This window comes from Ptiloglossa arizonensis, chromosome 4 (assembly GCF_051014685.1).
Source record: "Ptiloglossa arizonensis isolate GNS036 chromosome 4, iyPtiAriz1_principal, whole genome shotgun sequence".
Classification (NCBI taxonomy): Eukaryota; Metazoa; Arthropoda; class Insecta; order Hymenoptera; family Colletidae; genus Ptiloglossa; species Ptiloglossa arizonensis.
Window position 1 is genome coordinate 27,604,741 of NC_135051.1, and position 27,737 is coordinate 27,632,477.

The 27,737-nt window shown below is 40.3% G+C and overlaps 5 protein-coding genes across 7 annotated transcripts in view; 3 read left to right on the forward strand and 2 right to left on the reverse strand.

Annotated features, from left to right (window-relative positions):
* LOC143146336 (unc-112-related protein) overlaps positions 1-5,528 on the reverse strand; it is a 39,456-nt gene extending 33,928 nt beyond the window's left edge. The window contains exon 1 of the mRNA XM_076310546.1: positions 4,961-5,528. Coding sequence (XP_076166661.1) covers positions 4,961-5,099 — 139 coding nt within the window. The 5' untranslated portion in view covers positions 5,100-5,528. The remainder of the gene's footprint in view (positions 1-4,960) is intronic.
* An 11,383-nt stretch (positions 5,529-16,911) lies between these two features.
* Positions 16,912-18,788, forward strand: LOC143145731 (iron-sulfur cluster assembly factor IBA57, mitochondrial). Of its 2 annotated transcripts, XM_076309399.1 has the most exons (3): positions 16,912-17,165; positions 17,223-17,417; positions 17,536-18,788. In XM_076309399.1, the coding sequence occupies exon 3, from the start codon at positions 17,574-17,576 to the stop codon at positions 18,672-18,674; it is 1,101 nt and encodes a 366-aa protein (XP_076165514.1). In that variant the 5' UTR covers positions 16,912-17,165; positions 17,223-17,417; positions 17,536-17,573; the 3' UTR covers positions 18,675-18,788. The 2 variants fall into 2 exon arrangements, with proteins under 2 accessions (XP_076165514.1, XP_076165513.1); XM_076309398.1 differs by having other exon boundaries at positions 17,223-18,788.
* A 20-nt stretch (positions 18,789-18,808) lies between these two features.
* LOC143146161 (cysteine-rich DPF motif domain-containing protein 1-like) lies at positions 18,809-19,407 on the forward strand. Its single transcript, XM_076310173.1, has 3 exons — positions 18,809-19,173; positions 19,226-19,295; positions 19,375-19,407. The coding sequence occupies exons 1-3, from the start codon at positions 18,809-18,811 to the stop codon at positions 19,405-19,407; spliced, it is 468 nt and encodes a 155-aa protein (XP_076166288.1).
* On the reverse strand, positions 19,219-22,017 carry LOC143145729 (uncharacterized). The gene is made up of 4 exons (XM_076309394.1): positions 21,872-22,017; positions 20,148-21,644; positions 19,757-20,067; positions 19,219-19,682 (listed from the first exon to the last, which is right to left on the reverse strand). Exons 2-4 carry the CDS (start codon positions 21,601-21,603, stop codon positions 19,479-19,481), a joined length of 1,971 nt encoding a protein of 656 aa, XP_076165509.1. The 5' UTR covers positions 21,604-21,644; positions 21,872-22,017; the 3' UTR covers positions 19,219-19,478.
* A 6-nt stretch (positions 22,018-22,023) lies between these two features.
* Ttll12 (Tubulin tyrosine ligase-like 12) lies at positions 22,024-24,908 on the forward strand. 2 transcript variants are annotated; one of them, XM_076309395.1, is made up of 2 exons: positions 22,024-22,070; positions 22,444-24,908. In XM_076309395.1, exon 2 carries the CDS (start codon positions 22,466-22,468, stop codon positions 24,320-24,322), a length of 1,857 nt encoding a protein of 618 aa, XP_076165510.1. In that variant the 5' UTR covers positions 22,024-22,070; positions 22,444-22,465; the 3' UTR covers positions 24,323-24,908. The 2 variants fall into 2 exon arrangements, with proteins under 2 accessions (XP_076165510.1, XP_076165511.1); XM_076309396.1 differs by lacking the exon at positions 22,024-22,070 and adding an exon at positions 22,283-22,311.
* The last annotated feature ends 2,829 nt before the right edge of the window (positions 24,909-27,737 follow it).

Below are 27,737 nucleotides of genomic sequence, written 5' to 3' on the forward strand. Positions count from 1 at the left end.
ATACGGGAACGATAAACGGCGAGACTTATTTTTGCCTAAGCACGTTCGAACGTCGTAGATACAGCACATACTTGTAAACACGTGGAAGCAATATTGCACCGAGTCGTGCGGCAGATAAAAAGTATCTTTACCGACGTGACTACCGAAACTACTCGTACAAAGGAACGACGATAAGGCGAGGAGAGCAACGCCGGATGCTCGAGTTGATTTTAATTTTTCCGTTTGACGTGCAATCGAAACTTCTAACGTTATTGTAATCGTATCTTATCGGAGAAGTGTAATAGAAAACGTAAAGGGTGTGTAAACTCTTTATTATAATTCTACTATTTGTATAAACCGCTATCGCGGGTGTTCGAGCAACGCAATATTCAAAAGCTTCGTCGATCGAAATTTCTATTTCCAAGGAGTACCCGGAGTTTCGAGACGAAGCACGAGCGTCGAAGGACTAATTAACATTCTATACGCGATGATTTCGACACTCCTATTACCGCTGATTGTACGGTATTCAGGATACTGGAATAACAAGGCGGTAACCTGGTTCCAGATACACGTATAAGATAGCGGTGTAGGATGATCGATCAAGAGTGATATACGGCAATAATCGTCGGCGGCGTGTTAACGGCACGGAGGTGGCACGTCGATCGCGCGAAGGCTCTCCAAGGTAAAAGAACCTCGCGCGCCTCGTTCCGAGTACCGTAACGCCGACCTTGCCTCGAAATGGCGAAACGGTCCACCGGGTGCACTACAATAAGTGCCTTCGATTCTTCTGCACCTGGTAACCGCGAGCGAGAAGAGAGAAACGACCGGTATCGAGGACGAGGCCGCGAGTACCAGAGAATTCGGCCAAGGAACAATCTCGCCGAAAACCTGTCCGATCGTAATGTTTTCGAACCGTTTCGTGCTTTCCACGGTTTCGATCGTTTAAACGTTTTCAAAGTTTTTCGAAACGTAAACTCGTTCCCTCTCTCTTTCTCTCTCTCTTGAGAGAGATCGATTCTCGCGATCGGCCGCAGCCTCCGATCCAACGGCTTAGCAGAAATTATATCTCATCCGCATAGCCGTTCGAGAAAGAGAGAGAGATAAACAAGTTGATCGGACGAGACCAGAAATCAGCATACGTCGATCAAAGGCGATTGCGCAACGTTTCGGTAACTAGCGAAGAATTCCAGCTGGAGCCATGTGCGCGTACGTAACGAAAAACAGACTTCGAGCTCTGATCTTTCGCGAGAAGGTGGTCGATTCGCGCGAACGTTGAATTTAATTGGAGATTCTGCGGTCCAGAGGGTGTCCCTTTTCTCTCGCTCGGAGATGCCGGGGACAGACGCAATTTCGTAACAAAGCCGTGCTCCGAACGCTGATCCGCGCGAGGTAGCCGGAATATAAAATTACGAAGCGTAATCCGAGCCCGTGCACGTAAGCCGAGCAGATAATTCGAGTTAAGTGACTCTCTCTCTAAAGTAAGTCACCGTTCGCTGAAACTTTGCGCCTCTGTGGAGGACGTGGTCGTCGATCGGGGTAAAACGTAAAAATCCGCGGGCAAGGCGGTGTCGGTGCGGTGTCGGTGTCGGTGTCGATGTCGGTGTCGGTGTCGATGGCGGTGGCGGTGGCGGTGGCGGTGTCGGTGTGTGCCCACGCGCGCAGTCGCCGCGCTCTCGCTCGCTCGCTCTCTCCTCTCCGACCTCCCGGCGTTTTTCTTCTTCCTACCTTGCCGTCCAGACTCCTACAGAATGGTACGTGTCGTAACCGACTATAAACATCGGCACCTGCGGGCCTGTCACCTATCTTCTAGCCGGTCGTGGCTGTGATTGCTTTTCTGCAGTCACGAGCCACGCACCGACTCCAGGTAGCGTCCGGCTGGACGAAAATCTTGGACAACGCGCGATGAGAAACTTTTCTACGTCTTCGCGTAAAAATCCGAAGGGAGAAAGGACGGTACCCGATGATCAACGAAACGAAGACGTCCAACTTCCCAACGCGACTACCGACAAACGGCCCGAAACTGCAGGATCTCCGAGGGTTTCGTAGAAGCAACGAAAGAAGAATGTAGTCTCGTTATCGAGTTACCGATGTACGGTACTTCGGAGTCTCGGGCTTCTTTCGCGTTGTACCTCTGCCCGCGTACACGCACCTGTCCCGTCGACGAACGTTAATTACGTCGGATTTTCCTCTGCCTGTATTATCCTTTCTTCGGAGCGTTCGTTCCTCTCGGCGTCGAGGGTCCCGTTGCAGTTTCGTAAAGTTCCAATAGCAGCGAGTCCGGGCGCCGAATCTTTCGCGAAAAACGAAAAATATCCTTTCCAACCTCTCGGTCGAAAACACGCCGGTACAACGCGTACGTCGAATCGTTCCATCCTAGGAATATAAATTTCCAGCGCGTTTTGTCTAAGAACGCGGTCCTAAATAGCCGGTCGCCGCGATCGTAAATATATCCCCGCGAGGTGTCCCGTATCGTACGCAGCGATGCATTTGTATCGCGTTTAAACGCGCCATTTATAAGCGCTCGCGTCCGTTTAAGCGGCGAACGATCGTGTTGTCGCGTTCGGGCGTCGTAACGCGTTTCTCCGCGGTCGTGGAACGGCGACCTTTGCCGCGCCAATGTATCCAGCTACGCGATTCCCGTGTGACGAGCTCGAGGAACTGGCAGCCCCCGGGGGACACCCGGTATATTTACGTAGGGCTTTACCACCGGTTACGAGACGAGCGTGTTCGAAGGCGGTGAACACGCGCACCTGTACGGCTACGGTAACCTGTCGAGCTGGAAGGGCAAGAAAGGCCCTACGTAACAAAAGCTCTCGGCCCTCTCGGGACTCCTCTTTACCTGTTCCCTGTCCACCGAATCTCGATTTCGGTTACCTGAGTGCGCGCGATCGGCCAATTCAGGTACGAGCACGGTGTTCCGCGAGCGAGGAACGTTCGCCGATCGGTTAAACGAGGAAGAACTCGCGCGACGCTCCCGATTCGACGCGGAACGGCATACCTGTCGATGCGCCGAGTCACGTTCACCGAAGCGTGGGGTATATCGACGTCAGCGTGAAATTATCGTTATTACACACAGAGAAGGCATATCTTTCAGATACGAGTTATCTCGTTGCTCGCACCGATGGTTCGAATCCTCTTTCACCGGAAGTAGTCTTTCGCCGCGTTCGTTCCAAGGGTAAAGAGTAGATCGGTGGACTCGACGGGGAAGCGAGTCGGTGGAATTCGTAAAACGAATTTACAACAGAAACGGGAGAAACGCGGGTGGAAATTTCACAGGATCGTTGTTCCGCGCGATTTACCGCCTTGGGTAAAAAGAGGACGCGTAACTTAGTTACGAAGCACCGGGCGAGATTCAACGAAGGGATAAAAGGTCGGCCGACGGTGGAGCATCGGAGGGCCCTTTTAGGATCGGAGAAACGGTCGGCGCGACGGGGCAGAAAGACCGCTCGAAAAATCGTACAGAGGAAACGCCGAGTTAAAATAAGCCTCCCGCTACACCGGTCTCTCTCGCACCACCGAGGGGAGAAGAAAGACGAAACTGTCGTCTTCGCGAGATACCACCGAAAATACGCCGATGTCCGATAGAAGGCGGATCGGTGCGCGCCAAGAGTTTATACGGTCGATGCTGGCTCGTACAAACAAGCTACAAACGAATGAAAAAGGGAAACCGATGTCCCGTTGTAGGTGTGAATCACCGCGGTACGTATACAACCCTGTGAAAATAAACCGACGAATCCCGGTCTATTTTCAATTCGCTTAAGAGCCGCGTCGAGCGCTTTGGAAAATTCTGTCCGCGTATCGGACACGATGGAACCAGTCCACCAACTTTGCCCCGGTGTATCGCTCACGACCGGAAATAAACTGCCAGCAATAATCAACCGGCTATCATCGAGGTCGGGTCGTCACTGAAACGAGCTTCGCTGAATTTCACGGACAATTTGCACAGCAATTGCTCGATATCTTTTTAGGACAGCTGCAACGAGGATACATTGTGACCTGCGATATCCTCGGGTCTATTCGACCGTGCGTACACAGTACGTGGGCTACGGCCCGCTCAATTGATCGAAATTGGCTAATTCGTCGGGACTGAAACTATCCTGCTCCCAACGTGGCTAATTAACCGGTGTATTGACCGACAGTAGCTCTCATATCGTGTCGCTAAAAAGCGTGAAACTTCTCGGGTATCGTTCGATGTCTGGCTCGGTATTAATTATTACTCGAACGGGCGCGATTACTCGGCTGGATTCAGCCGGACCGTGAAACAAAAGGGTCCGCGGGACGTTGAAGTTGTCTCGTAGAATCGGTTGTTCTCGAGTGGCGATTCGCGAACGAAATCAGACACCGGCTCGGTTACGCTTATCTACGACGAAAGTAGCCGTACGGTGTTCGTTTTACGTGCGGCGAGCCATAGGGAATCGGCTGCCGGTCTCACGTGTCTCTCTCGTTTCTCCTCCGGGCCTGTGGGAGCTCCCTTTAGCATATAAAGGAGTCGGTGGCCGCATCTCCGTGCGTCCGTCGTCATAGCGAAACTAGTTCTCCCGTCCAGTTTTTCCATTCCCGGTGCACGCTTCAGTCGTGCACTCGCCGCTGGTGGGAGACGACATATCCCGAACAGTCGCGTTCCTACCAGCGACGCGCTACTAATCCCGCAACTTGTTGCTGCTCCGCCGCGCCAAACCCCATCCATCGACCTCGAAGCGGTTTTACTTGGTATTTTGAAAGACCGGGCTCGCATTTGCGAGGAACACCCGCTAACGAATACGACACCCTTTGGCCAAATTTCGCGCACCGTAACGAGCGACACCCCAACCCCCTCGTACGCTCCACTCGAAAGATATCACGTGACAATTTCGCCTATCACGTGTCATAAATTAATCGCGAACGATCGTTCGATTTTCGCGCGCTCCCTCGCTCCGTCGTTCGCGCGAGAAAAACGCGCGAGGAAAAATATACGAGACAGAGAAACGTTTAGGAGACTCACCGAGATCCTCGACCAGACGCAGCATGACACCGCCGATGTGCAGTTCTCCTTTTACACGTAAGCTCCTCTCCACTAGCATATCGGTCACCCAGACACGCAGCACCCAGCTGCCGTCCACCTCGTGACCGTCGGAATACATGTTTCCCGATCGAACGATGCGAGATGCGAAACGAAAGGAAAAGAAAAAAAAGAAACGCGTTCCTTGCGCCGCGTATGCACCTTTCAAGTCCCAGACACTTAAACTCGAGGAGGAAAAGTTGCGTTTTAGGGCACAGAAATCATGATTTCGCGGCACTCGACACCGCCGCGAACACACTTGCGATATTAATCGCCGCTCTCGATAAAAAATGAATTGTGTCGCGTATCGGTGTCACTCCGATGAGGTTTCTCGCGACTCGTCGAGTGGTTTCGGGCACGACTTGCGGCGCACTTGCGATTCACTGGCTGGCTCGACCGGGACTCGCACGAATTCGTGTTCCGAATACTGTGTAGAGGCGCTCCAGTCGTCAACCACAAGCCTCAGCTGGTTTCTCGACTGGTGTCGGCCGTGCACTCTCGGCTCGGCTACGCTCTCTTACCGAGAATAGAACTATTTACAAGTGACGCGCGCTCGGAATGCGCGCGCAGATCTCTCCCCCGCCCTTCGGTACCCTCGCTTCGTCGTCGACGAAGTCACTAACCCCCCCACCGCGAACCGGCGCACTCAACCCGTCATACAACTCGGTTTCCTTTCCCTTCGTCTCTGCCGACGCTCCTCCTTATATTGGTCGTTGGGCAAATTTTATTCGAAATTACAATCGGTTCGCAACATATCACTTTCTCGTTTATAATTATATTGCTTGAAATTAAACGGTTCTTGATTTGCTCGGGTATCTATTTTAAATAACGTTACCCTATTATGGTTTTCCATTTCGCATATATTATCCAAGAAAAGTATCTCTTGCTATCCGATAATCGTTTAACACACATAGATCCGGTATCTAGCAGAAATGCGTATTTTTTCTTGCGTTCGGATAACAAACGTAGAATCACTCACCATTTCGTCTTCGTTTTATCTCGTGAAATATCACTTCTTTTGGCCATCGTTTTCTAAAATAATATTTCAAATAACGTCGTAATTTCGAAGGCCTGCACGTATACTCGGTGACAAGGATTCATGCCGCGTGAGGGGAAAGTCGCTAAGTACCCCTTCGCCGGCGTGTACGCTTCTATTTAGTATCGCACGGCTGAAACGCTAGATGGTGTGAGTTAAACTTTGTCATAATTTATCATTCCGAGATTATTATTTATTAAATATTTATCGTTTATATATCAGAATTCAATCTCAAAATGATATACGTACTTTATACAAATTTGTCAAATTGAAATTCTTAATCCATTATACGGGTAAAATATTATTGAGCTGCTAACAGTTTCTATTTTGTAAAACTCGCAATGTCCAAATTACACTTACAGGAATCTATTCTTAAACCCATAGCAATATATATTCAATAAATAGTAGCATCATCTTTTGATTAGTAACCTATTTTAAAATTTATATATTATTACAAAGTATTATCATTTTATAATGATTTATACTACTCGTTGTACGTAGGATAGGTGTATCAAAATTTACTCTTATAACTCAATAATACAAATTTAATAAATAACAGTTTAATCCCCGGATCAATTACCTATTACAAATTTTAAATATAGCAAACCCGTTCACAGAGTATCATTTTTATTTCATAGACACTCGTATTGAGATTATACATATCAGAATTTTTTTTAACGCAACGATTTACCGATAATAAATAACAATTTAATCTTTGGATCGATATCTACAAAGAAAATTAATGGTCAAATGATGATAATAACCATCTATTGGTGAACAGGCCGAATTACTCTTAAAACTATTTTATGGTACATGCAGAGACCTCAACGGCTAAACGTCTAAGTTTATAATGAGACCGTAGTGTCGGTATAGAAATTTCGTAATAAACTTAGACGTTTTGTGATTGAGGTTTCTGCATAAACATGAGCAGCCGATTAGCTCGACATTATTCGTAACGAAAGATTGTTCGTGAATGTTTTTTCCTTTACACAATTGTTATTATTACAATTAACATTTACGCATATTCCGAATATTAATTTTGCAATAATCATCCTATTTTTGCAATATAAATGGTTACTTAATTTGCAGAAATTAATTTTGATCACGAGCTGAAACCCGGAGAGAAATAGATGGAACCAAAGTTTTATCGATCTCCTTCGACACACAGTACAAACGAAATTACTAAACCGCAGAGATAGAAGGAATGAAAGTTCCTTCGAATCGTGGACTTGATCCTACTAGGTCGGTTCCGTTTCCCCTCAGTGGGCCCGATTGAAGAGGAAATGCACGACGCCTCCACTCCGCTAGCGAAGTGCCCAATTTCTCAATAGGTTACTAATCGAAACAATTGAATACTAAAAGAGGAGATTTGCAAGTTACAACTTGCAAAATTTTTTGAAAATGACGTCATTTCGAAGAATCCGCGAAAAATGAATACCTCCTCGGCAACAATGTTCTCCTGAATTCAAAGTTTAAAATTTCGGCATAAATTTTGGGTCTTTTGGTATCAAGAGCATATGATATGCGAGGAAGTGGCACGATTTCGCGGATTCTTCGAAATGACGTCAAATTCCAAGAATTTCCGCGAATTAAAATTTTGTGGGACTTTAAAACGAATTTCTGATCTTTTGCTCGAATTTTTCGCTGATTTTCGAACTTTGGTATTAAGAGCACATGATAGGCGAGGAAGAAAAGAGTATTTTGCCTTGCTCGAAATAAATTTATTAAGTACATAGATAATTGGAGATACACTCACATTCTTTCGTTTCATTAACATATTCACACTCTCATACGCGTTACAAAAATTTTATTTAATATTTGTTCTTAAGAACTATTCTAAGTTCGCAGCCAATTAGCTCGGCATTACTCGCGACAAATAATACTTCGTCGCGAGTAATACCGATTACCAGGTCTCACCACGTGGAGGTTGCTGCGAGCGGAGACCCGGAGAGAGATAGATGGAATCAAAGTTCCATCGATCTCCCTCGACACGCGATACAAACGAAGATACTAAACCAAAGAGATGGAAGGCATCAATGTTCCTTCGATCTCCTCGTTTAGTTCTGCCAAGCAATTACATGATGGAAAAATGAGGCAAAATTGGGAAAGACGCGACACGAACCGTGCAGTTGGTCCTACTAGGTCTATCCCGTTTCTCCTCCGTGGTTCCGATTTCAGAGAAAACGAACGACGCCTACCACTCCCCTAGAGGAGTGCCCCGTTTCTCCATCTTTACGACGAGAGGGTCTTATTTTGGAGGCTTTCGCAGGGACCAGCAAAAATGCCTGCTCCTGTGCTCGCAACATGCCCCCTCTGGAAGCGGACACACCGGAAGAGACGGCGATAGACCGTTCGGACTACTTACACGGCCGGTCACTTGCTTGTACAAGAAGCAGTGGTGACCGGACCGAGGAACGAGGAAGCGAGCAAAATTAAGCTAAAGATTGGATAATTGCTTGGCAGATCACAGCCTTAAAACTAACTTATTCTAACTGCAGAGATAGAAGGAATCAATGTTCCTTCGATCTCCTCGTTTAATTCTGCCGAGCAATTACATTATGGAAAAATTAGGCAAAATTGGGAAAGACGCGACACGAACCGTGGAGTTGTTCCTACTAGGTCGGTCCCGTTTCCCCTCAGTGGGCCCGATTCTCAAGGAAATGCGCGACGCCGTCCACTCCTCTAGAGGAGTGCCCCGTTTCTCCCAACTCCGCAGCCAGGAGCCACGCAGAGCGTGGACCTGACTCACGGAGGATGACGAAGAGAGGGTCTTATGGAACAAGGGCTTCCGCAGGGACCGGTGCAAACACCTGCCCCTGTGTTCGCAGCAATTCTCTCTCAAAGTGGACGCACCAGAAGAGACGGCGATCGAGCGTTCGGTCCACCTCCACGGCCGGTCACTTGCTTATGCAACAAGCAGAGGTGGCCGGACTGAGATACGAGCAAGCGAGCAAAAAGAAGCTAAAGATTGATAATTGCTCGGCAGATCACAGATATTCGTACATAGTGACCTTAAAACTAACTTAGTCTATACTTAGAATTAACAGTCCCGCGGAGAATGCAATACATCAGTCCTCTTCGTTCTTCGTTTTTTGTTTTCCCATACATCTAAGAGAATGTATCTAAGAGAAACCTAAGAGAAACATAAAGTCAAGGCATAATAGAAAATAGAAATGAAGTTGGTTAGTGGAAAAAAATAAACATGGACAAACAAGTAGAAATTAAAATCAGAGAACAAATGAAATGAATTAGACAAAGAAACAATTAAAAAAAAAAGAAAGGATTGAGAGAGTGGTCGCCAGTACTGACCACCGCCTACCGGCGGCCAGTACCGGTTACCAAGGTGGGGGGTCCTCCTTCCATAAACCTAAAACGGAGAGATCCGTCCACCTCGAAGGCTCCAGGAACAATGAAATTTTAAACAACCGGGGGCTCCTTATATACCCACCACAAGGTCACTTACCCCTACTTCGATTGTCTTTGTTCGATCTAACCGAATATTTCAAGAAATTGATCGCTTTTAGGCCATTATTTATAACAGGACGTTCTTAATAATTATTTAAACTATGTTCCTCCGACGGTTGTTAATAATTATGATAAATAAACATCAAGATATAGCGAAATCTGCAAAGGGAAACGGTTTCGGTGAATTTTTGTTTATCCACGCTATTGTTATTAACATTTACTCATGTTCCGAACATTTATGTTAGAGAATGCATCTTAGTTATGCATTGTAAATAATTGATTTGCCTATAGAAATTAAATTTGATCGAAAATTAATGTAAAACGTGGTATTCATATGTTTCTCGATTTTCGATCGAAATTAATATTTGTAAAGTAATTAATGATTTATAATGCACACACAAGATGCACATTGTAATGTTAATATTCGGAACGTGCGTAAATGTTAATAATAATCACGGAAATGAACAAACATTCATCGAAACCGTTTCGCTTCGCAGATTTTGCTATATCTTGATGTTTATTGATCATAATTATTAACAACCATCGTAGAGCCATAGTTTAAATAATTATTAAGAATGTCCTAGTATAAATAAACGCTTAAAATAACATTTCGTTGAAGTAATTTTGGTTCGCGATGGAATTATTGTTATTGAGGTCCAACCGAAATTTTCAAGGCTACACATATCGATTATCGATTCCCAAGTGTTCATAACGATGATTTTCTAGCTAAAAAAGCGATTAATTGAATTTCGCCGCTTTTCAGTAAAAAATACAACTTCTACGCGTATTGTGTAAATTATAAGAATGAAACAAATGTTAAACTAATGTAGCAAAATGACAATTATTATTTTCCATGCTTTAAATCTTTACGAAACACGTTTTTACTTCGAATCTCGATCAAAATCAATTTCTACAAGTTACTTAATCATTTGTAATGCATAAATAAGGTGCACATTGTTCGATTAATATTGGGAATATGCGTAAATGTTAATAACAATCGCGTGGATGAACAAACATTCATCGAAACCGTTTCGCTTCGCAGATTTTGCTATATCTTGAAGTTTATTGATCATAATTATTAACAACCATCGTAGAGCCATAGTTTAAATAATTATTAAGAATGTCCTAGTATAAATAAACGCTTAAAATAACATTTCATTGAAGTAATTTTGGTTCGCGATGGAATTATTGTTATTGAGGTCCAACCGAAATTTTCAAGGCTACACATATCGATTATCGATTCCCAAGTGTTCATCACGATGATTTTTCTATCTAAAAAAGCGATTAATTGAATTTCGCCGCTTTTCAGTAAAAAATACAACTTCTACGCGTATTGTGTAAATTATAAGAATGAAACAAATGTTAAACTAATGTAGCAAATTGACAATTATTACTTTCCATGCTTTAAATCTTTACGAAACACGTTTTTACTTCGAATCTCGATCAAAATCAATTTCTACAAGTTACTTAATCATTTGTAATGCATAAATAAGGTGCACATTGTTCGATTAATATTGGGAATATGCGTAAATGTTAATAACAATCGCGTGGATGAACAAACATTCATCGAAACCGTTCCCCTTCGCAGATTTTGCTATATCTTGATGTTTATTGATCATAATTATTAACAACTATCGTAGGGCCATAGTTTAAACAATTATTAACAATGTCCTAGTATAAATAAACGCTTAAAATAACATTTCGTTGAAGTAATTTTGGTTCGCGATGGAATTATTGTTATTGAGGTCCAACCGAAATTTTCAAGGCTACACATATCGATTATCGATTCCCAAGTGTTCATAACGATGATTTTCTAGCTAAAAAAGCGATTAATTGAATTTCGCCGCTTTTCAGTAAAAAATACAACTTCTACGCGTATTGTGTAAATTATAAGAATGAAACAAATGTTAAACTAATGTAGCAAAATGACAATTATTATTTTCCATGCTTTAAATCTTTACGAAACACGTTTTTACTTCGAATCTCGATCAAAATCAATTTCTACAAGTTACTTAATCATTTGTAATGCATAAATAAGGTGCACATTGTTCGATTAATATTGGGAATATGCGTAAATGTTAATAACAATCGCGTGGATGAACAAACATTCATCGAAACCGTTCCCCTTCGCAGATTTTGCTATATCTTGATGTTTATTGATCATAATTATTAACAACTATCGTAGGGCCATAGTTTAAACAATTATTAACAATGTCCTAGTATAAATAAACGCTTAAAATAACATTTCGTTGAAGTAATTTTGGTTCGAGATGGAATTATTGTTATTGAGGTCCAACCGAAATTTTCAAGGCTACACATATCGATTATCGATTCCCAAGTGTTCATAACGATGATTTTCTAGCTAAAAAAGCGATTAATTGAATTTCGCCGCTTTTCAGTAAAAAATACAACTTCTACGCGTATTGTGTAAATTATAAGAATGAAACAAATGTTAAACTAATGTAGCAAAATGACAATTATTATTTTCCATGCTTTAAATCTTTACGAAACACGTTTTTACTTCGAATCTCGATCAAAATCAATTTCTACAAGTTACTTAATCATTTGTAATGCATAAATAAGGTGCACATTGTTCGATTAATATTGGGAATATGCGTAAATGTTAATAACAATCGCGTGGATGAACAAACATTCATCGAAACCGTTCCCCTTCGCAGATTTTGCTATATCTTGATGTTTATTGATCATAATTATTAACAACTATCGTAGGGCCATAGTTTAAACAATTATTAACAATGTCCTAGTATAAATAAACGCTTAAAATAACATTTCGTTGAAGTAATTTTGGTTCGAGATGGAATTATTGTTATTGAGGTCCAACCGAAATTTTCAAGGCTACACATATCGATTATCGATTCCCAAGTGTTCATCACGATGATTTTTCTATCTAAAAAAGCGATTAATTGAATTTCGCCGCTTTTCAGTAAAAAATACAACTTCTACGCGTATTGTGTAAATTATAAGAATGAAACAAATGTTAAACTAATGTAGCAAATTGACAATTATTACTTTCCATGCTTTAAATCTTTACGAAACACGTTTTTACTTCGAATCTCGATCAAAATCAATTTCTACAAGTTACTTAATCATTTGTAATGCATAAATAAGGTGCACATTGTTCGATTAATATTGGGAATATGCGTAAATGTTAATAACAATCGCGTGGATGAACAAACATTCATCGAAACCGTTCCCCTTCGCAGATTTTGCTATATCTTGATGTTTATTGATCATAATTATTAACAACTATCGTAGGGCCATAGTTTAAACAATTATTAACAATGTCCTAGTATAAATAAACGCTTAAAATAACATTTCGTTGAAGTAATTTTGGTTCGCGATGGAATTATTGTTATTGAGGTCCAACCGAAATTTTCAAGGCTACACATATCGATTATCGATTCCCAAGTGTTCATCACGATGATTTTTCTATCTAAAAAAGCGATTAATTGAATTTCGCCGCTTTTCAGTAAAAAATACAACTTCTACGCGTATTGTGTAAATTATAAGAATGAAACAAATGTTAAACTAATGTAGCAAAATGACAATTATTACTTTCCATGCTTTAAATCTTTACGAAACACGTTTTTACTTCGAATCTCGATCAAAATCAATTTCTACAAGTTACTTAATCATTTATAATGCATAAATAAGATGCACATTGTTCGATTAATATTGGGAATATGCGTAAATGTTAATAACAATCGCGTGGATGGACAAACATTCACCGAAACCGTTCCCCTTTGCAGATTTCGCTATATCTTGATGTTTATTTATCGTAATTATTAACAACCGTCGTAGGAACATAGTTTAAACAATTATTAAGAATGTCCTAGTATAAATAATGGCCTAAAAGCGATCAATTTCTTGAAATATTCGGTTAGATCGAACAAAGACAATCGAAGTAGGGGTAAGTGACCTTGTTGTGGGTATATACGGGGCCCCCGGTTGCCAAAAATTTCATTCCACGGAGCGCCTCCGAGGTGGACGGATGACTCCAGTTTAGGTTCCTGGACCCTTCACGGACCGCTTGGTACTGACCGTTGGTAGGCGGTGGCCAGTACTCCTTCATCTTTGTTTAATTTAATTTATTTCTTCTCTGATTTTAATTTGCACTTGTTTTTCCATGTTTATTTTTTTGTCACTGCTTTGTTTATTTTCTTTGTTACCGCATGACTGTATTTAACCACTAACCAACTTCATTTCTATTCTCTATCATGCCTTGACTTTAGGTTTCTCTCGGGTAGGTACAAGAGGACTTTCTCGTCGCATCCGCCGTGGGATCTTTAGTTAATCTAAGACTAAGTTAGTTTTAAGGCCACCATGTACGAATATCTGTGATCTGCCGAGTAATTATCCAATCTTTAGCTTATTTTTTCTCGTTTCCCCGTTTCTCAGTCCGGTCACCACTGCTTGTTGCATAAGCAAGTGACCGGCCGTGTAGGTGGTCCGAACGGTCTATCGCCGTCTCTTCTGGTGGGTCAGCTTAGAGAGAGAACATGCTGCGAACACAGGGGCTGGTATTTTTGCCGGTCCCTGCGGAAGCCCTTGATCCAGCATAAGACCCTCTCTTCGTCATCCTCCGTGGGTCAGGTCCGGGCTTTGCTCGTGCTCCTGATCGCGGAGTTGGGAGAAACGGGGCACTCCTCTAGAGGAGTGGACGGCGTCGCGCATTTCCTCGACAATCGGGCCCACCGAGGGGAAACGGGATAGACCTAGTAGGACCACCTACACGGTACGCGTCGCGTCTTTCCCAATTTTGCCTAATTTTGTCCACAATGTTAATCACTCGGCAGAATTAAACCAGGAGATCGAAGGAACTTTGATTCCTTCCATCTCCTTAGTTTAGTAACTTCGTTTGTATCGCGCGTCGAGGGAGATCGATGGAACTTTGATTCCATCTATCTCTCTCCGGGTCTCCGCTCGCAGCAACCTCCACGTGGTGAGACCTGGTAATCGGTACTACTCGCGACGAACAATAATTTTTCGTCGCGATTAGTACCGAGCTAATTGGCTGCAAATTAGAATATCTTTTATCGTTTAAATTATAAGCGTTAAACAAATGTAAGGTTACTGTATCGAATAAACCATCATTACATTCCATGCTTTCTAACATTAAGGAATATGTAACAAACCTTTTTCTTGGAAAGATTGTCCATAATTGCGAATAATGTCGAGCTAATCGTCTATATACTTAGACTAGTTACTTAATATGTAAAAATAAATTGTATATTGTAAGATAGAAAAACTTGTGTGTCGTATAAGAATGCATGATACGACGATGAGAAGAAGGAATATGATTGTAATTGGAAGAAATACGTATGCTATTTTGAATAAACGTAACTTATTCAGAATATCTTGAGATTTTTATTTACAACTTTCCTTTCCCTTTCCTGCATTACTATGAACCGGTTCACTGATAATTGAACGACGTCATTTTTAAGAATCCTCGAAAGAGAAATATCTTCTTCGCTATCATGTTCTCCTGATACCAAAGTTCCAAAGTCCTTGAAAAATTCTAGCATAAGTTCGAAAATTCGTTTGAAATTGCCAATATAGTTCGATTTGCGGAAATTCTTGGAAATTAGGTCATTTCCAATACATATGGGAAATGATAGCTAGAGGGAATAGGAGTAAAGTAGCAAATAAAAATAACTACTCATGTTATACGTGATGAATTTATTGAAGTGTTTCAGAATTACGTACATATTATTACGTTTCAAAAGAATATTTAAACTTTCATGCGCGTTATAATTCTCTACTGTACAATATACAATTTTTCCTTATATATTAACTATCTATTCGTGCCATAATATATTAATTTTTGACCTTTAAACATGTCTAAAAGCACAAATACAAAAATAATATAATTCAAAATTTAAACAATCTAAAAAGCACGAGTGGCACCATCTACGGCGAAACGTCCAAGTTTGTCGAGAAATAGTTCGTTAGAGAAACGCTAGATGGAGACGTATACGCGCTTAGAGCGTGTATTAGAATGTAGGTAACAAAATATAAATTTTTCATAAAACATGTCAGGGTTAGAAATGATAAATTTCTATTAAATAACGAGGAACAATGATGGTTGGACAGTTATGATGTACGCACAATATATTAATTTACGACTCTCAACTCCGTACAGATGCACAAATTCCAAAATAATTTAATTTGTTCAGAATTTAATAAATCCAAAAAGCACAGGTGGCACCATCTACGGCAAAACGTCCAAGTTTGTCGAGAAATAGTTCGTTAGAGAAACGCTAGATTACGCCACAAGTACTTTTAGACCGTGTATTAGAATGTAGCTCCAAAATATAAATATTTCATAAAAAATGGAGATGAATAATGTTTTACGAGGTGCATACAGGATGTCTGTTATAATGTAAGTACCAAATGTAATTTATACATAAAGTCTAATGTATAGAAAATCTACTTGGAACGTGTGTTATAACGTAGGATCAAATAATCTTATACACAAAGTCGTTTTCTTAAGATTGTACGCATACATTTTATTTGACTCTTATATTTACAACACGCATCTAATATATACCTCTAAACGCAATATTTATCTCTATTATTTATAAAAATTGTATATTTGGTTACCTACATTCTAATACATGCGCTTAGAGCGTGTATGTCTCCATCTAGCGTTTTTCTAGCGAACTATTTCTCGACAAACTTGGACGTTTTGCCGTAGATGGTGCCACCTGTGCTTTTTGGATTTATTAAATTCTGATCAAATTAAATTATTTTGGGATTTGTGCATCTGTACAGAGTTGAGAGTCGTAAATTAATATATTGTGCGTACATCATAACTGTACAATCATCATTGTTCCTCGTTATTTAATAGAAATTTATCATTTCTAACCCTGACATGTTTTATGAAAAATTTATATTTTGTTACCTACGTTCTAATACACGCTCTAAGCGCGTATACGTCTCCATCTAGCGTTTCTCTAACGAACTATTTTTCGACAAACTTGGACGTTTTGCCGTAGATGGTGCCACCTGTACTTTTTGGATTATTTAAATTTTGAATTAATTTATTATTGTATTTGTACTTTTGCACAGGATTAAGAATAAAAAATGAATATATTATGCCACGAATGTAGAGTAGAATGTTAATATATAAGAATAAATTATATATTTTATGGTAGGCATTTTTGTAACATACAATGCGCACGAGTAAGAATATAATTTTGACACATTCAATGAATATATTTCGTATAACATAAGTAGCTTTCTGTCGTTTCCTACTTTGCTTCTATTTTTTTTATCTAATTTTAAATAATAAGACGTAGACATGATAAAGACGCAGGTGATGTGCTGTATATTGTAGTCATTCTGATTGGTGCCAATATAAGTAATTCTCGTCATGCTTAGTTTTATTTCTCATACTTAATAGCGCTTAAATTGTATTCTGGTTCTAATCGATAATGAAAATGACATGAAAATAGTAAGGAGATTCAAAAGCTTCCAATTTGTGTGACTCTTAGAAAACAGTGCCTGCGTCTAATTTATATTTCATATGCGATGCAGAAACAAGTTTTCTACATTTATTACCATTATGGACTTCGATAGTTAAGTGACGTCTATTTTTCCAAATCATCATTGTAAAAGAAAGAGGTCGGTCCAAATCATTGATGTTTTACATGGTCGGTATTTCAGATCGTGTGATTTCAGATCCCGTAAGACGAAGCGTCTACTTTATATTTCGTCTGTGCCTATTATACGATATTATTCAGATTTTTATATTATGACTAAGTGAAAGAGTAAACATATTCAAGCAATTTCCAAGAGAAACAGTTGTAATCAAAATTTGCATGAAGCATTGACAGAGAAGTTTTGTGAAATATTCTTGTACGAACAAATAGAAACGTAAGATTGAGTTCCTATCACTTCTTTTCTGTAAAGATACTAAATGTAATTTAAGGTTAGAATCTGTCGAATTATATTCATTTTATACTGGTTGAGTGTATTTCTCTTCTTTACAAAGGTCGAACTTGTATAAATATTTTGGTGAAATTTGGTGCAATGATTGTCCGCCTTAAAAATTTTGTCTTACCATTCTGCAAATTGGATATACTTGGAAATATTCAGACACAGTTTATTAGATATAATTCTTTGCAGTCTTCGACTAAAGTGTTAGAGCAATTAAAATCTAGAAGTATATTACGTGTTAGAGGAAAAGAATCTTCAGAATTCTTACAAGGATTGATTACGAATGATATGAAGCACTTTGATGAAGGAGCAGCCAATTTGTATGCATTGTTTCTAAATATTAAGGGTAGAGTATTGTACGATGTTATTGTGTATAAAAGTCAGGAAAATGATATATATTATATAGAATGCGATTCACAAGCTGTAGATTCATTGCAAAATCATTTAAAAATGTATCGTGTTAGAAGAAAGATAGATATAGATAAGTTAGGAGATAGCATCAATGTTTGGACATTATTTGATACTACTCAATATTCGAGTAATAAAGATGCTGATAATAACAAACAGAAGCTCGAAGGTTTAATATTTCCATGTGGTACTCTCAATAATAAGTCCAGTAAAGTAGTAGATAATATTATGATATACGAAGATCCTAGACTTTCAAACTTAGGCATCAGAATCCTAGCAGAATCAAACATTGAAAGAAATGAAATAAAAAAACATTTGAATTCTAATATGTTTGTGTTTGATAAGACATTGAGTTATAAAGCATTTCGTTACAAACTTGGAATACCTGAAGGTATTGAAGATTTACCACCAGGAAAGCCTTTACCCTTAGAAGTTAATTGTGATTATTTACATGGAATTAGTTTTCATAAGGGTTGTTATATTGGTCAAGAACTTACAGCACGTACTTATCACACTGGTGTTGTAAGAAAACGTTTAATGCCATTAATATTTGAAGAGCATCCAACTAAAACTCTTTCATACGATGAAAAAATAATTGACGAATTTGGTAATGTAGTCGGTAAATTTAGGGGAAATGAGAACGAATATGGATTGGCTTTAATGCGAATTGCTGAAACTATCAAAGCTAAATCTCTTACTATATTAGGTTTAAAATTAAATATATTAAAACCGTCATGGTGGCCACAAGATTTGCAACAACAAAGTGCATCTGCTACAAAAAAATAATGAAGATATACGAGATATTTTTAGTTTACATAGAGTTCTGTGTTTCCACATAGAAAATTGTAATATGCAAATATAAAATAAATTTACTATGAGAAGTAACTACAGAGTATTTCCCATCCTTGTTACTTTGTAGGATGGAATCTATTGCTAGCACATCCATGGATCAACCTGCTGTTGTTGAACACAATCATGGCATAATTCCATCAGTTAGAGAGTCAAAGGAAATTGCAGCTGGAGTGTTTACATGTACCTATTGTTTATTACAAGAACGCTTTGACTTCAAAGGTGCCAAACCTCCGTTTGCACGACAAATAATTTATTCGGAAGATTGTTACGTTATGAAAGATCCTTTTAGTTTACCAAATAGAGGGGAAGTTTTAGTGCTTGGTGGTGATTGTAATTTTTGTAACAAACCTGTATGTTTAGCATGTAGTATATATTTTGGGAAACGGTTTTGTTTAAAATGTGCATTAAGCAATATACATCATTTGCCACCTCAGTTGCATCAAAAAATAAAGAACTTAATAAAAAATACCAATTCATAAAAATAGTATTTTATTAGATATTAAATACTTGCTTCAGTTTTCACAGTTTGCATTTAAAAAATACATATTGACAAAAGTATTATAAGTGTTCCATTATATCACCCATTTAAATCACTTTTAATTATATTCATTTCTTCCCTTCTTAAATCTATCAGAACAGACTGTTATGTTTCATCACTGTTATATAAACTGAACATGAACATTAAAATTAAAATATTAAAATGCCTTAAATTAGGAATACATTTTTTTATTATGCCATTTAATTTGTCGGTTTCTTAGGTTTGGCTGCAAGTTTTTCTGCCAATAATTTCTTCTTTTTCTCTAATTTATTTGGTTTTCTCTTTTTGTCCCCATCAGCTTTTTGACCTTGAAATGTTTTTAATTGTTGTGGACTAATTTGTTTTTCACCAAACTTCTGTTCTTTTTCATTTATTCTCTTCTGAGTATTTTCCTTAATATGAGCCTGCAAAGTGTATAATGGTTTAATATTTTTTTCGTATTTTTTAAAAATTAAAATAAGTAATTAATGATTCTTACCGATACCGTCGCTTCCGAATTGTTTTTTTGCTTTTTAAACAAACCTCTGTCTCCATCTTCCGAAGAAAGTGATCTCTTTGCATGTTTATCTTTACCCTTCTTAATTTGTTCGGTAAATGGTTTTATTCTGACTTCTCGATTTAAAATTTTTGTGCCATTCAATTCCAATGCTAATGCAACAGCATCGTCAGTTTTGAAATGAACATATCCAAATCCTTTGCCTACTCCAGTCTTGTTATCTCTGATTATACGTACAGACTCAATTTCACCACAATCTTCAAAATGCTTCCTCACTGTATTATCATCAATGTCTGAAAATTATAATACATTTTAGAACCAATTCATACTATACATTATCCTTAGTTATTCTAATTACAAACTGTATACTTACTAAAATTTAAATTTCCTACAAATACACATTTTTTTGTATCAGATTTTTCTTTCGACTTGCAAGTTGTATCTACTCTTAAATAATTTCCATAAAATTCTTTCCCATTCATAGATAGCGCTGCTTTAGCGGATTCTTCAGAATTGAACTTAATATATGCATACACTGACTTTAATCTGGGATGTATATTTTTAGTTATGGCTGCAACTCTTTTAGACATATTTGTGGATTTTGCTATAATACCTCTTAAACGTACAGTATCGATATTGCCAAATTTCTTAAACTGCTTTTTCAACTGTTTCTTTGTTACATCTTTTGGAAGATTACCAATAAAAATAGTTTGTTTATTGACTTTTAATTCTTCTAACGAATCATCTAAATTTTCTGCATGTTTCATATTTTGTCTACGACTTTCAAACATACTATTATTTGTTTCTTCTTCCGGTTCCCCTTCTTCTTCATCTTCTTCCTCTTCCTCGTCACTAGTATCAACATTTTCCTCTGTTTCAACAAAATCTTCATCTTCGTCATCATCAGCAAGACTGTTACCTAACAGAGCTTTTAAACCAAGAACTGATTCATCACCCTCTTCTTCATCCTCCGATTCATCCCCTGATTCATTATCATCATCGTCGTCGTCATCATCGTCATCTTCTTCTTCTTCGCTATCATCTTCAAAATTTGTATCATCCTCCTCCCCTTCTTCCTCTTCCTCTTCCTCCTCCTCGTCCTCCTCATCATCCTCATTCTCATCATCATCCTCATCATCATCCTCATTCTCATCCTCAACTTCATCATCATCTTCGTTGTCATCATTGTCAATGTCATTTAGAGTACTTAATTTATCTAAATTGCCTTTAATAGAATCGGTAGTCTTATTGTTTGATCTTAATCCTTTAAACATTTTCACTCCTTTATTTTTTTGAAGCTCTTCTTCTTTGTCCTCCTCATAATCTTCATCGTCTTCATCAGAATCATCCGCTAAACTGATTCCTAGAATATTTGGTACAGTCTTTTCTTCTTCGCTTTCATCTTCGTCAGATTCTTCCTCATCTTGACTATCGTCGCTATCTTGCATAAAGCTCTGTTCTTGTAGGATAATTCCCTCGTTAATGTCCTCGTCGGACTCGGACTCATCTTCTTCAGACTTTACCGTATCTTTTTTATTAGATTCTTTCGTAGGAAGTTGCTTTTTGTCACCTTTTGCAAATTCCTTTTTTGTCAGTTCTTTGTTCATTTCTGGTACCTTTTGAGGAGCAGTATTTTTTTGTTTTCCCAAATGTTGTTGCTTACTACTATTATTGTTTGGTGCTTTTGATCCATTGATCAAAATAACTTTGCCTGTTGGGGTTTGTTTAAACTTTTGATTCTTTTTCTTTTGTACAAATCCACTTTTAGGGGTATGTAGAAGTTCTTTGTGTGTTGCATTTTCAGTTTCTTCTAATATTGCTTTTACCATCTTCTCTGTAACTTTATTTAGCAGTTTGTAGAAATGTTATCCTATTAGAAGAAGAAGAAAGGAATTAATATTTCGTAAATACGTTATTCTTAAGTATCTTCCAAGCAATTCAAATTTCGTGATGTCGCAAGGTTAATATTCCACATGTGATACGTTATACAGCGGGTAAATCGAAGGTAAATTACCACGAGAAATAAAAAAGTAATATTTTTCGATCAATTTGATTAAATATATTTGAATTTTTTGTAAATTTAATCAAAATACTTACCACAAGTTTCCGTGCACAAATCAAACCGTCAAAAAGTTCACCTTTTAAAATGCCGGCTTTGAACGACGAAAACACTTCTAGCGCCAACAGGAAGGACTAAGTCGGCCATAAATGCTTCGTATATTTTCCTAGTCAAGATTCTAGTGAGAAATGAAATTCTCTGTGTAAAACATTCCTACGTATAATTATAAAGAAACTCGTAAGTATAATATTTTAATGGTAATTTGAAACGAGATTTAAAGAGGAAGTAATTATATGTAAATTGAATTGAAAAATTTTATGAAACATTGGATAATAAACATAGTAAAAGTATTATACATAGATACGGATTTTAGCGTGAAAAAAAAAGGTTATGTTATCAAATATTTTCTTAGACTGAGACTCTGAATTTTAGGTGTATTATTGTAAGAACTAACATAGCAATCGCCGAAAAATTTTAGGTAATTCGTTATCGATATAATATTGTATCGCATTAATAAGTTCTAATGAAATTTCCGATTTAAATCACACGATTAGAGAATGTCAAAACTATGTGAATTTATATCTAGATAATAATTTCTTTAATTTTCCAGATTACGTTTTTACTTTTGTACAATGAACGGTGTAGGATTATATAATGTGTTTCTCCAAGAGCATCAACCTCAATTGGAGTCATCCGCTGTGCCAAGAATATTTTGGGAAACTATATTTAAAAAACTACAGTATCAAACTTTTGATTCTTGTCTTGTGTTTCAGTTGATAAAAATCGATTATACAGATTCTTGTAGAGGTCCGAGAGATCCTATTTGGAAACTTTTCGTTTCTTCCGAAAAGGGTATCTGTGCTGAAGATCCAAATAACATTTATTTGATAGATCACGCATGGATTTACAAAACTTTCAATGCTAGGTGCTTTTTATTATATATACCAGAATTTTTGGATCGTATGTGTACATTAATGGGTTTTGACATTGAAAACGAAGAGAACGAAAAAATAGAATTCGTAATGAACGAAATGTGGAGGTACAATCAGACGCTTTCTCTAAGCAGCGGGCCTATAGAAGATAGAATGCCAATGTGGTATATTATGGACGAAGTGGGATCTGCGATAAATCATAGCGATAACCCTAACTTTAGAACAGTGCCTTTTTTATATTTGCCAGAAGGTGTTAGCTACACGCTGTTATTTCCTATAAAAGACGTTGATTACGAAGAGGAAGTTACAAGAGATTTTGTCGAAGGTCAAACAAACGACGAACAAACTCGAAGAGCTTTACTTTTACCATGGGTAGACGCGTCTTTTCTCGAAGAAAGTTTCGTACAGAGCGAACCGAGGAAAAATTATTTCTTGGCGAGTCGCGTTTGCGAAACTTTACCGGAAGACATAGACCCAGAACTACTTATAAAAGATAGAAATAGAAAATTAAAAGTTTTTTCAGATTATACGTACGTAAACGATTATTTAAACGATCCTGCATTCGAAATTACAAACGACGAAGAGGAGGCAGATATTTTATGGTACACTTCTCACTTTAAAGAATACAAAGAATTGAGTATTCGCTCGCCGCATGTTTTTGTGAATCAATTTCCATTTGAGCATATTTTAACCGTAAAAGATTTATTATCCATCGTATGTAGAAGAAAAGCGGGTGAGAAGCCGTACGACCCTGATACCCTTGAAACTTATCCAGAATGGTTACCAACTACTTACAATTTACGCACAGAGTTGGTGCAATTCGTTGCGTACTTCGAACGAAGAGAATCAATGGGTTTGGACAATCATTGGATCTGTAAACCATGGAATCTCGCTAGAGGATTAGACACTCACGTTACGAACAATTTAATCCACATTTTACGATTGTGCGGTACAGGGCCGAAGATCGCGCAGAAGTACGTCACGACTCCCGTGCTGTACGAGAGGCCAGGTATCGGTAAAGTTAAGTTCGACGTACGGTACGTGGTAATGTTGAAATCGGTAAAGCCCCTGAGGGTGTTTGTCTATAAAAATTTCTTCTTAAGATTTGCGGACAAGGAGTTCGCTTTGAATAATTTCAACAATTACGAACAACATTTCACGGGCGTAGATTATTCGGAGGACTTTGCGTTGTATCACGTCAAGTGCGTGCACTTCGTCTCGGATTGGAAGATTCAGTACCCGGACTTTCCCTGGAGGGAACACGTTGAGCCAAAAATTTTGCGCATGTTCCAAGACATTTTCGAAGCCGCGATCGCCGAGAAACCACCGAAAGGAATCGCGGAGAATCCACAAAGTAGAGCACTGTACACGATAGATTTGATGCTAGAATGGAAAAGAGAAGATATACAGCCGATTTTATTGGAGATGAATTTCTCACCGGACTGTAAAAGGGCCTGCCACTATTATCCCAATTTCTACAACGATATCTTCAAATGCCTCTTCCTGGACGAGGATAATTCGGACATGTTTCACGATCTCTGCGCGAGTTGCAATTGAATACGATATCGGACCGAGAACACGGAACGGCCTAAGTGCCTGCTTGCGCCATAAATATCGAGACGTTATTAACGAACGTTCCATGGTCAGCGTTCTGACCAAAATGCATTTATTTATTCACAACCGACGGGTACCGCATTTCGTATGCAGTAATGAGCAGAAGTAGCTGCCGTAAATCTGCATGCGCGAACGTTAAGGGTACGTTTGCTCCGTAAATAATTCGCGCTTTCCATAACTTGACGCTACAACGGGAAGACTGCCGTGCCACCTAATGGAATAATAAACGAGGGAGCAATTGGAACAGTTTCATGACACGGGCCACTTCGGTCACCGCGTAATGTCCGCTTCTAATGCACAACGGTATGCTTAATGCAGAAAGAAGCGCGCAGCGATGCGAATACCGATACGATGGAACCTGGTCCGTTCTTCGAAACAAGATGGAGACAACGTTTCGGACATTGAAACGTTCGAATAGGTAGGTACCCCTTCGGGTAACGAAGGTTCTACCGTAAGATTTTTTTTTTAGCGTTATATCATCTCCTCCTCGAGGATTCAGATGAATTGTGTAATAAAGATCTGCTGCAGCGAAAAATCTACAGAGTTGTTTCCCTCTCTCTTCTTTTTATTTGATTGGAAACGTCTACTGTGATTTATCGCGAACGATTTTCTCGCGTTCGTAGAGTCAATGTATAATTTCTATTCTATTCTATTCTATTCTATTCTATTCTATTCTATCCTATTCTATTCTATTCTATTCTATTCTATTTCTATAATATCGAAAGCGATCGTACGAAATGTTTTCGATTATTTTTGAAAATTATAATGCCAGTCGGGGGGACGGGACGATCATCAGGGATTCAAAGTATCGGTTTCGATTGCTTTTCGCTCTTGTAATTCGCAGTAACGCCCCGTGTGCGCGCGGGCTCGCGCGCGCACGCGACAACATAATCAACCGAAACGATTGTTTCTTTACTTCGGTCTGTAGCATCACCGGCTCGAATCACGCCCGTTGCTGACAATCGTTTGCAACAACAATGAACCCGCGCTATCGTATTTTGTTAATTATCGTTGCGTTCGTTATTCGGTTATTTCACAATGAGTTTCGCGCTGGTTGGTCTCATTTGAAAAAGCTTTGTCGTCGAACTTCCCAGCAGAGAGCTCGACCGCATGCAATTACGCGAACGTATCGACGCTCGAGGGCAACGAATTTAACGCCGTTTCACGCTCGGATAACGGCCAACTACTCTACTTATGGCGTTATGTTTGCTACGATTCAGCGGATATTAAATTGTAATTATCTCGTAAAGAAAATGCGATTTCAGACGGAAAATCAATGTGGTACGCAGCCACGAACGCGTATCGCGGTTCAATCGGGTGCATACAGGCCGGTCCAGCAAAAACGGAACGCCAAGATCGTTCGGTTACGTCAACGAACGATCGGTGCTGGACTTTTTTCGCGGGACAAGCTACTGCGAGCTAGTTCCAATTACGCGATACTCGTTCGGAGCAATTTTCGTCGATAGAAATATTTGCGAGTCGCAGAACCTTGCTTCCTACTCGCCTCGAATCACCCTGTACGAAATAATTTGCATTTCGAACTTGCCACCCCGAAGGTAGCTATCCGCGACACGTAGTTTCAGGAAGCTCGTAAACCGTGTGCGTGTACGATCGCGACGAGCCCGCGCTACAACGAAAGGTTCGTGCTCTCGCACGAGCGCGTCTTTGTTCTTTTTCCTTTCTCTCGAAACCGAGCCGTTCATTTTTCACCCTGCAGCCACCCTCGCGGCGAGGAACGGGTGCGTGCGGCTCCAGGTAGTCGGCCTCGTTCCATCGTGTTGTGCATTCCCGAATGTTAGGTTCGCGGGGTAGTCGCGCGTTCGTTTCTGCAGGCTGCCGCCCATTCGTTCCCGCGAATCGCGAATCGCGGATCGCTCCGGTTGGAAAGGTGGTCGCGTACCACCTTCGCCCGTCGAAACCTCCTGGCGCGCTCCTCCGACGGCGATGTCGCTGGTAATCACGGCAATTAAGCAAATGAGTTCTGCGTACGGGGACGTCGATAACGAGGGCGTCGCGGCCCTCGAGACGAACCGAGTCGTTCCGCGACCGCGACAGAGTCTCACCCCATCGTTTCCCTAACCCCCCGGTACCGCGTAACTCGCGTCCACGTCTTTTTCTTTCGTTTTCACCGGTAACGACAGCCCGACCGACGCCGACTACACGATACCGCTACCCTCCGACGCCCCCGCGAGATTGATATCGAGAACTCGGAATAGCCGTTGCGTTGCCCGTTTTATTTCCACCGGATTACATCGGGGCCTGTTATTTCTCTCGTTGCCGAGGCTCGATCCGTTCACCCGACCGGCAATTTCGTGCTTCTCTCGCCCCTTGCCGCTCGAGGGTAATTTGATAATTTCGTTTCTACCTTTCTCGTTCGTTCAGGAAAGAACTTACTCGGTGCTGGCGGTGCCCGCGTTGGCTAATTATTCGAGAACCTTCGTTCGAAGGTTTCCGGCCTGGTCCGGTCCGGTCCGGTCCGGTCGTCGGGAGAAAAAAGGAGGGATGTATATATATATATATATATATGTTTTAATCGTCGAGGGCGAGGAACGCGAGCTATTTTCCATTTACCTAATGCCTCTTTTCGAGTCGCATTCGGGACGACCGCGACTTCTAAAACGGCGGGCCGCAAAATTAGTCCGGGATGCCTGGAACCGTGCACCGCCACCGGCCGTTCCTTCCTTCCGTTCGCCGAAATGACGCGGTCGCGTGGAAGGAACGAGTCACGGAAGCCCGCCGCGAGGCAAAAACCTACGAATAAAAGTACGTCGCGCAATTAGAGGAGCCCCCGCAGTTGGAGAATCGCACGAGTTTCGTGTCGCGGCGCGATAAATGTCGTTGCGGCGCGCGACGCGCCGGAGTTGCTTCGCATTAAGGGCTCTTTCGGTGCACTCGATGGAGATGCAACCACTCCGTGGTTACCAGCCGGGGTAACGATGACTTTGGCATCGGGGCAGCTACCTTTTACCCTCCTTTCGTTCCGAGGTGAAAAAGAGAGAGACCTTTCGAAAAAGTTCAAACTTTTCCAGCAAGTTACGAAGAAACGTTTTCGACGTTTCAACGGGCACTCGTGTTAACCGATGCTGCCTCCTGAAATCGAACCGTTGGTAAACGATCCAATGATTCGCGACAAGAGGGCATAGACTCTCGCGTACGAGACACGATCCGCGAAAGAGCATCATCGACACGACCAGAGTCGTTTCTTTCCGGGTGTTGGTCTTGCCGCGTAGGGGGTTGCGCGGGGGTTGAATACGTTTCTACGCTTTACGCGTCTCGAAGAGCGCCAAAGCGGCGAATCGCGTTCGCCGACGCACGACTCCGCAGAAATCCTCGTTTATTGTTAATTAATGCGCTTAAT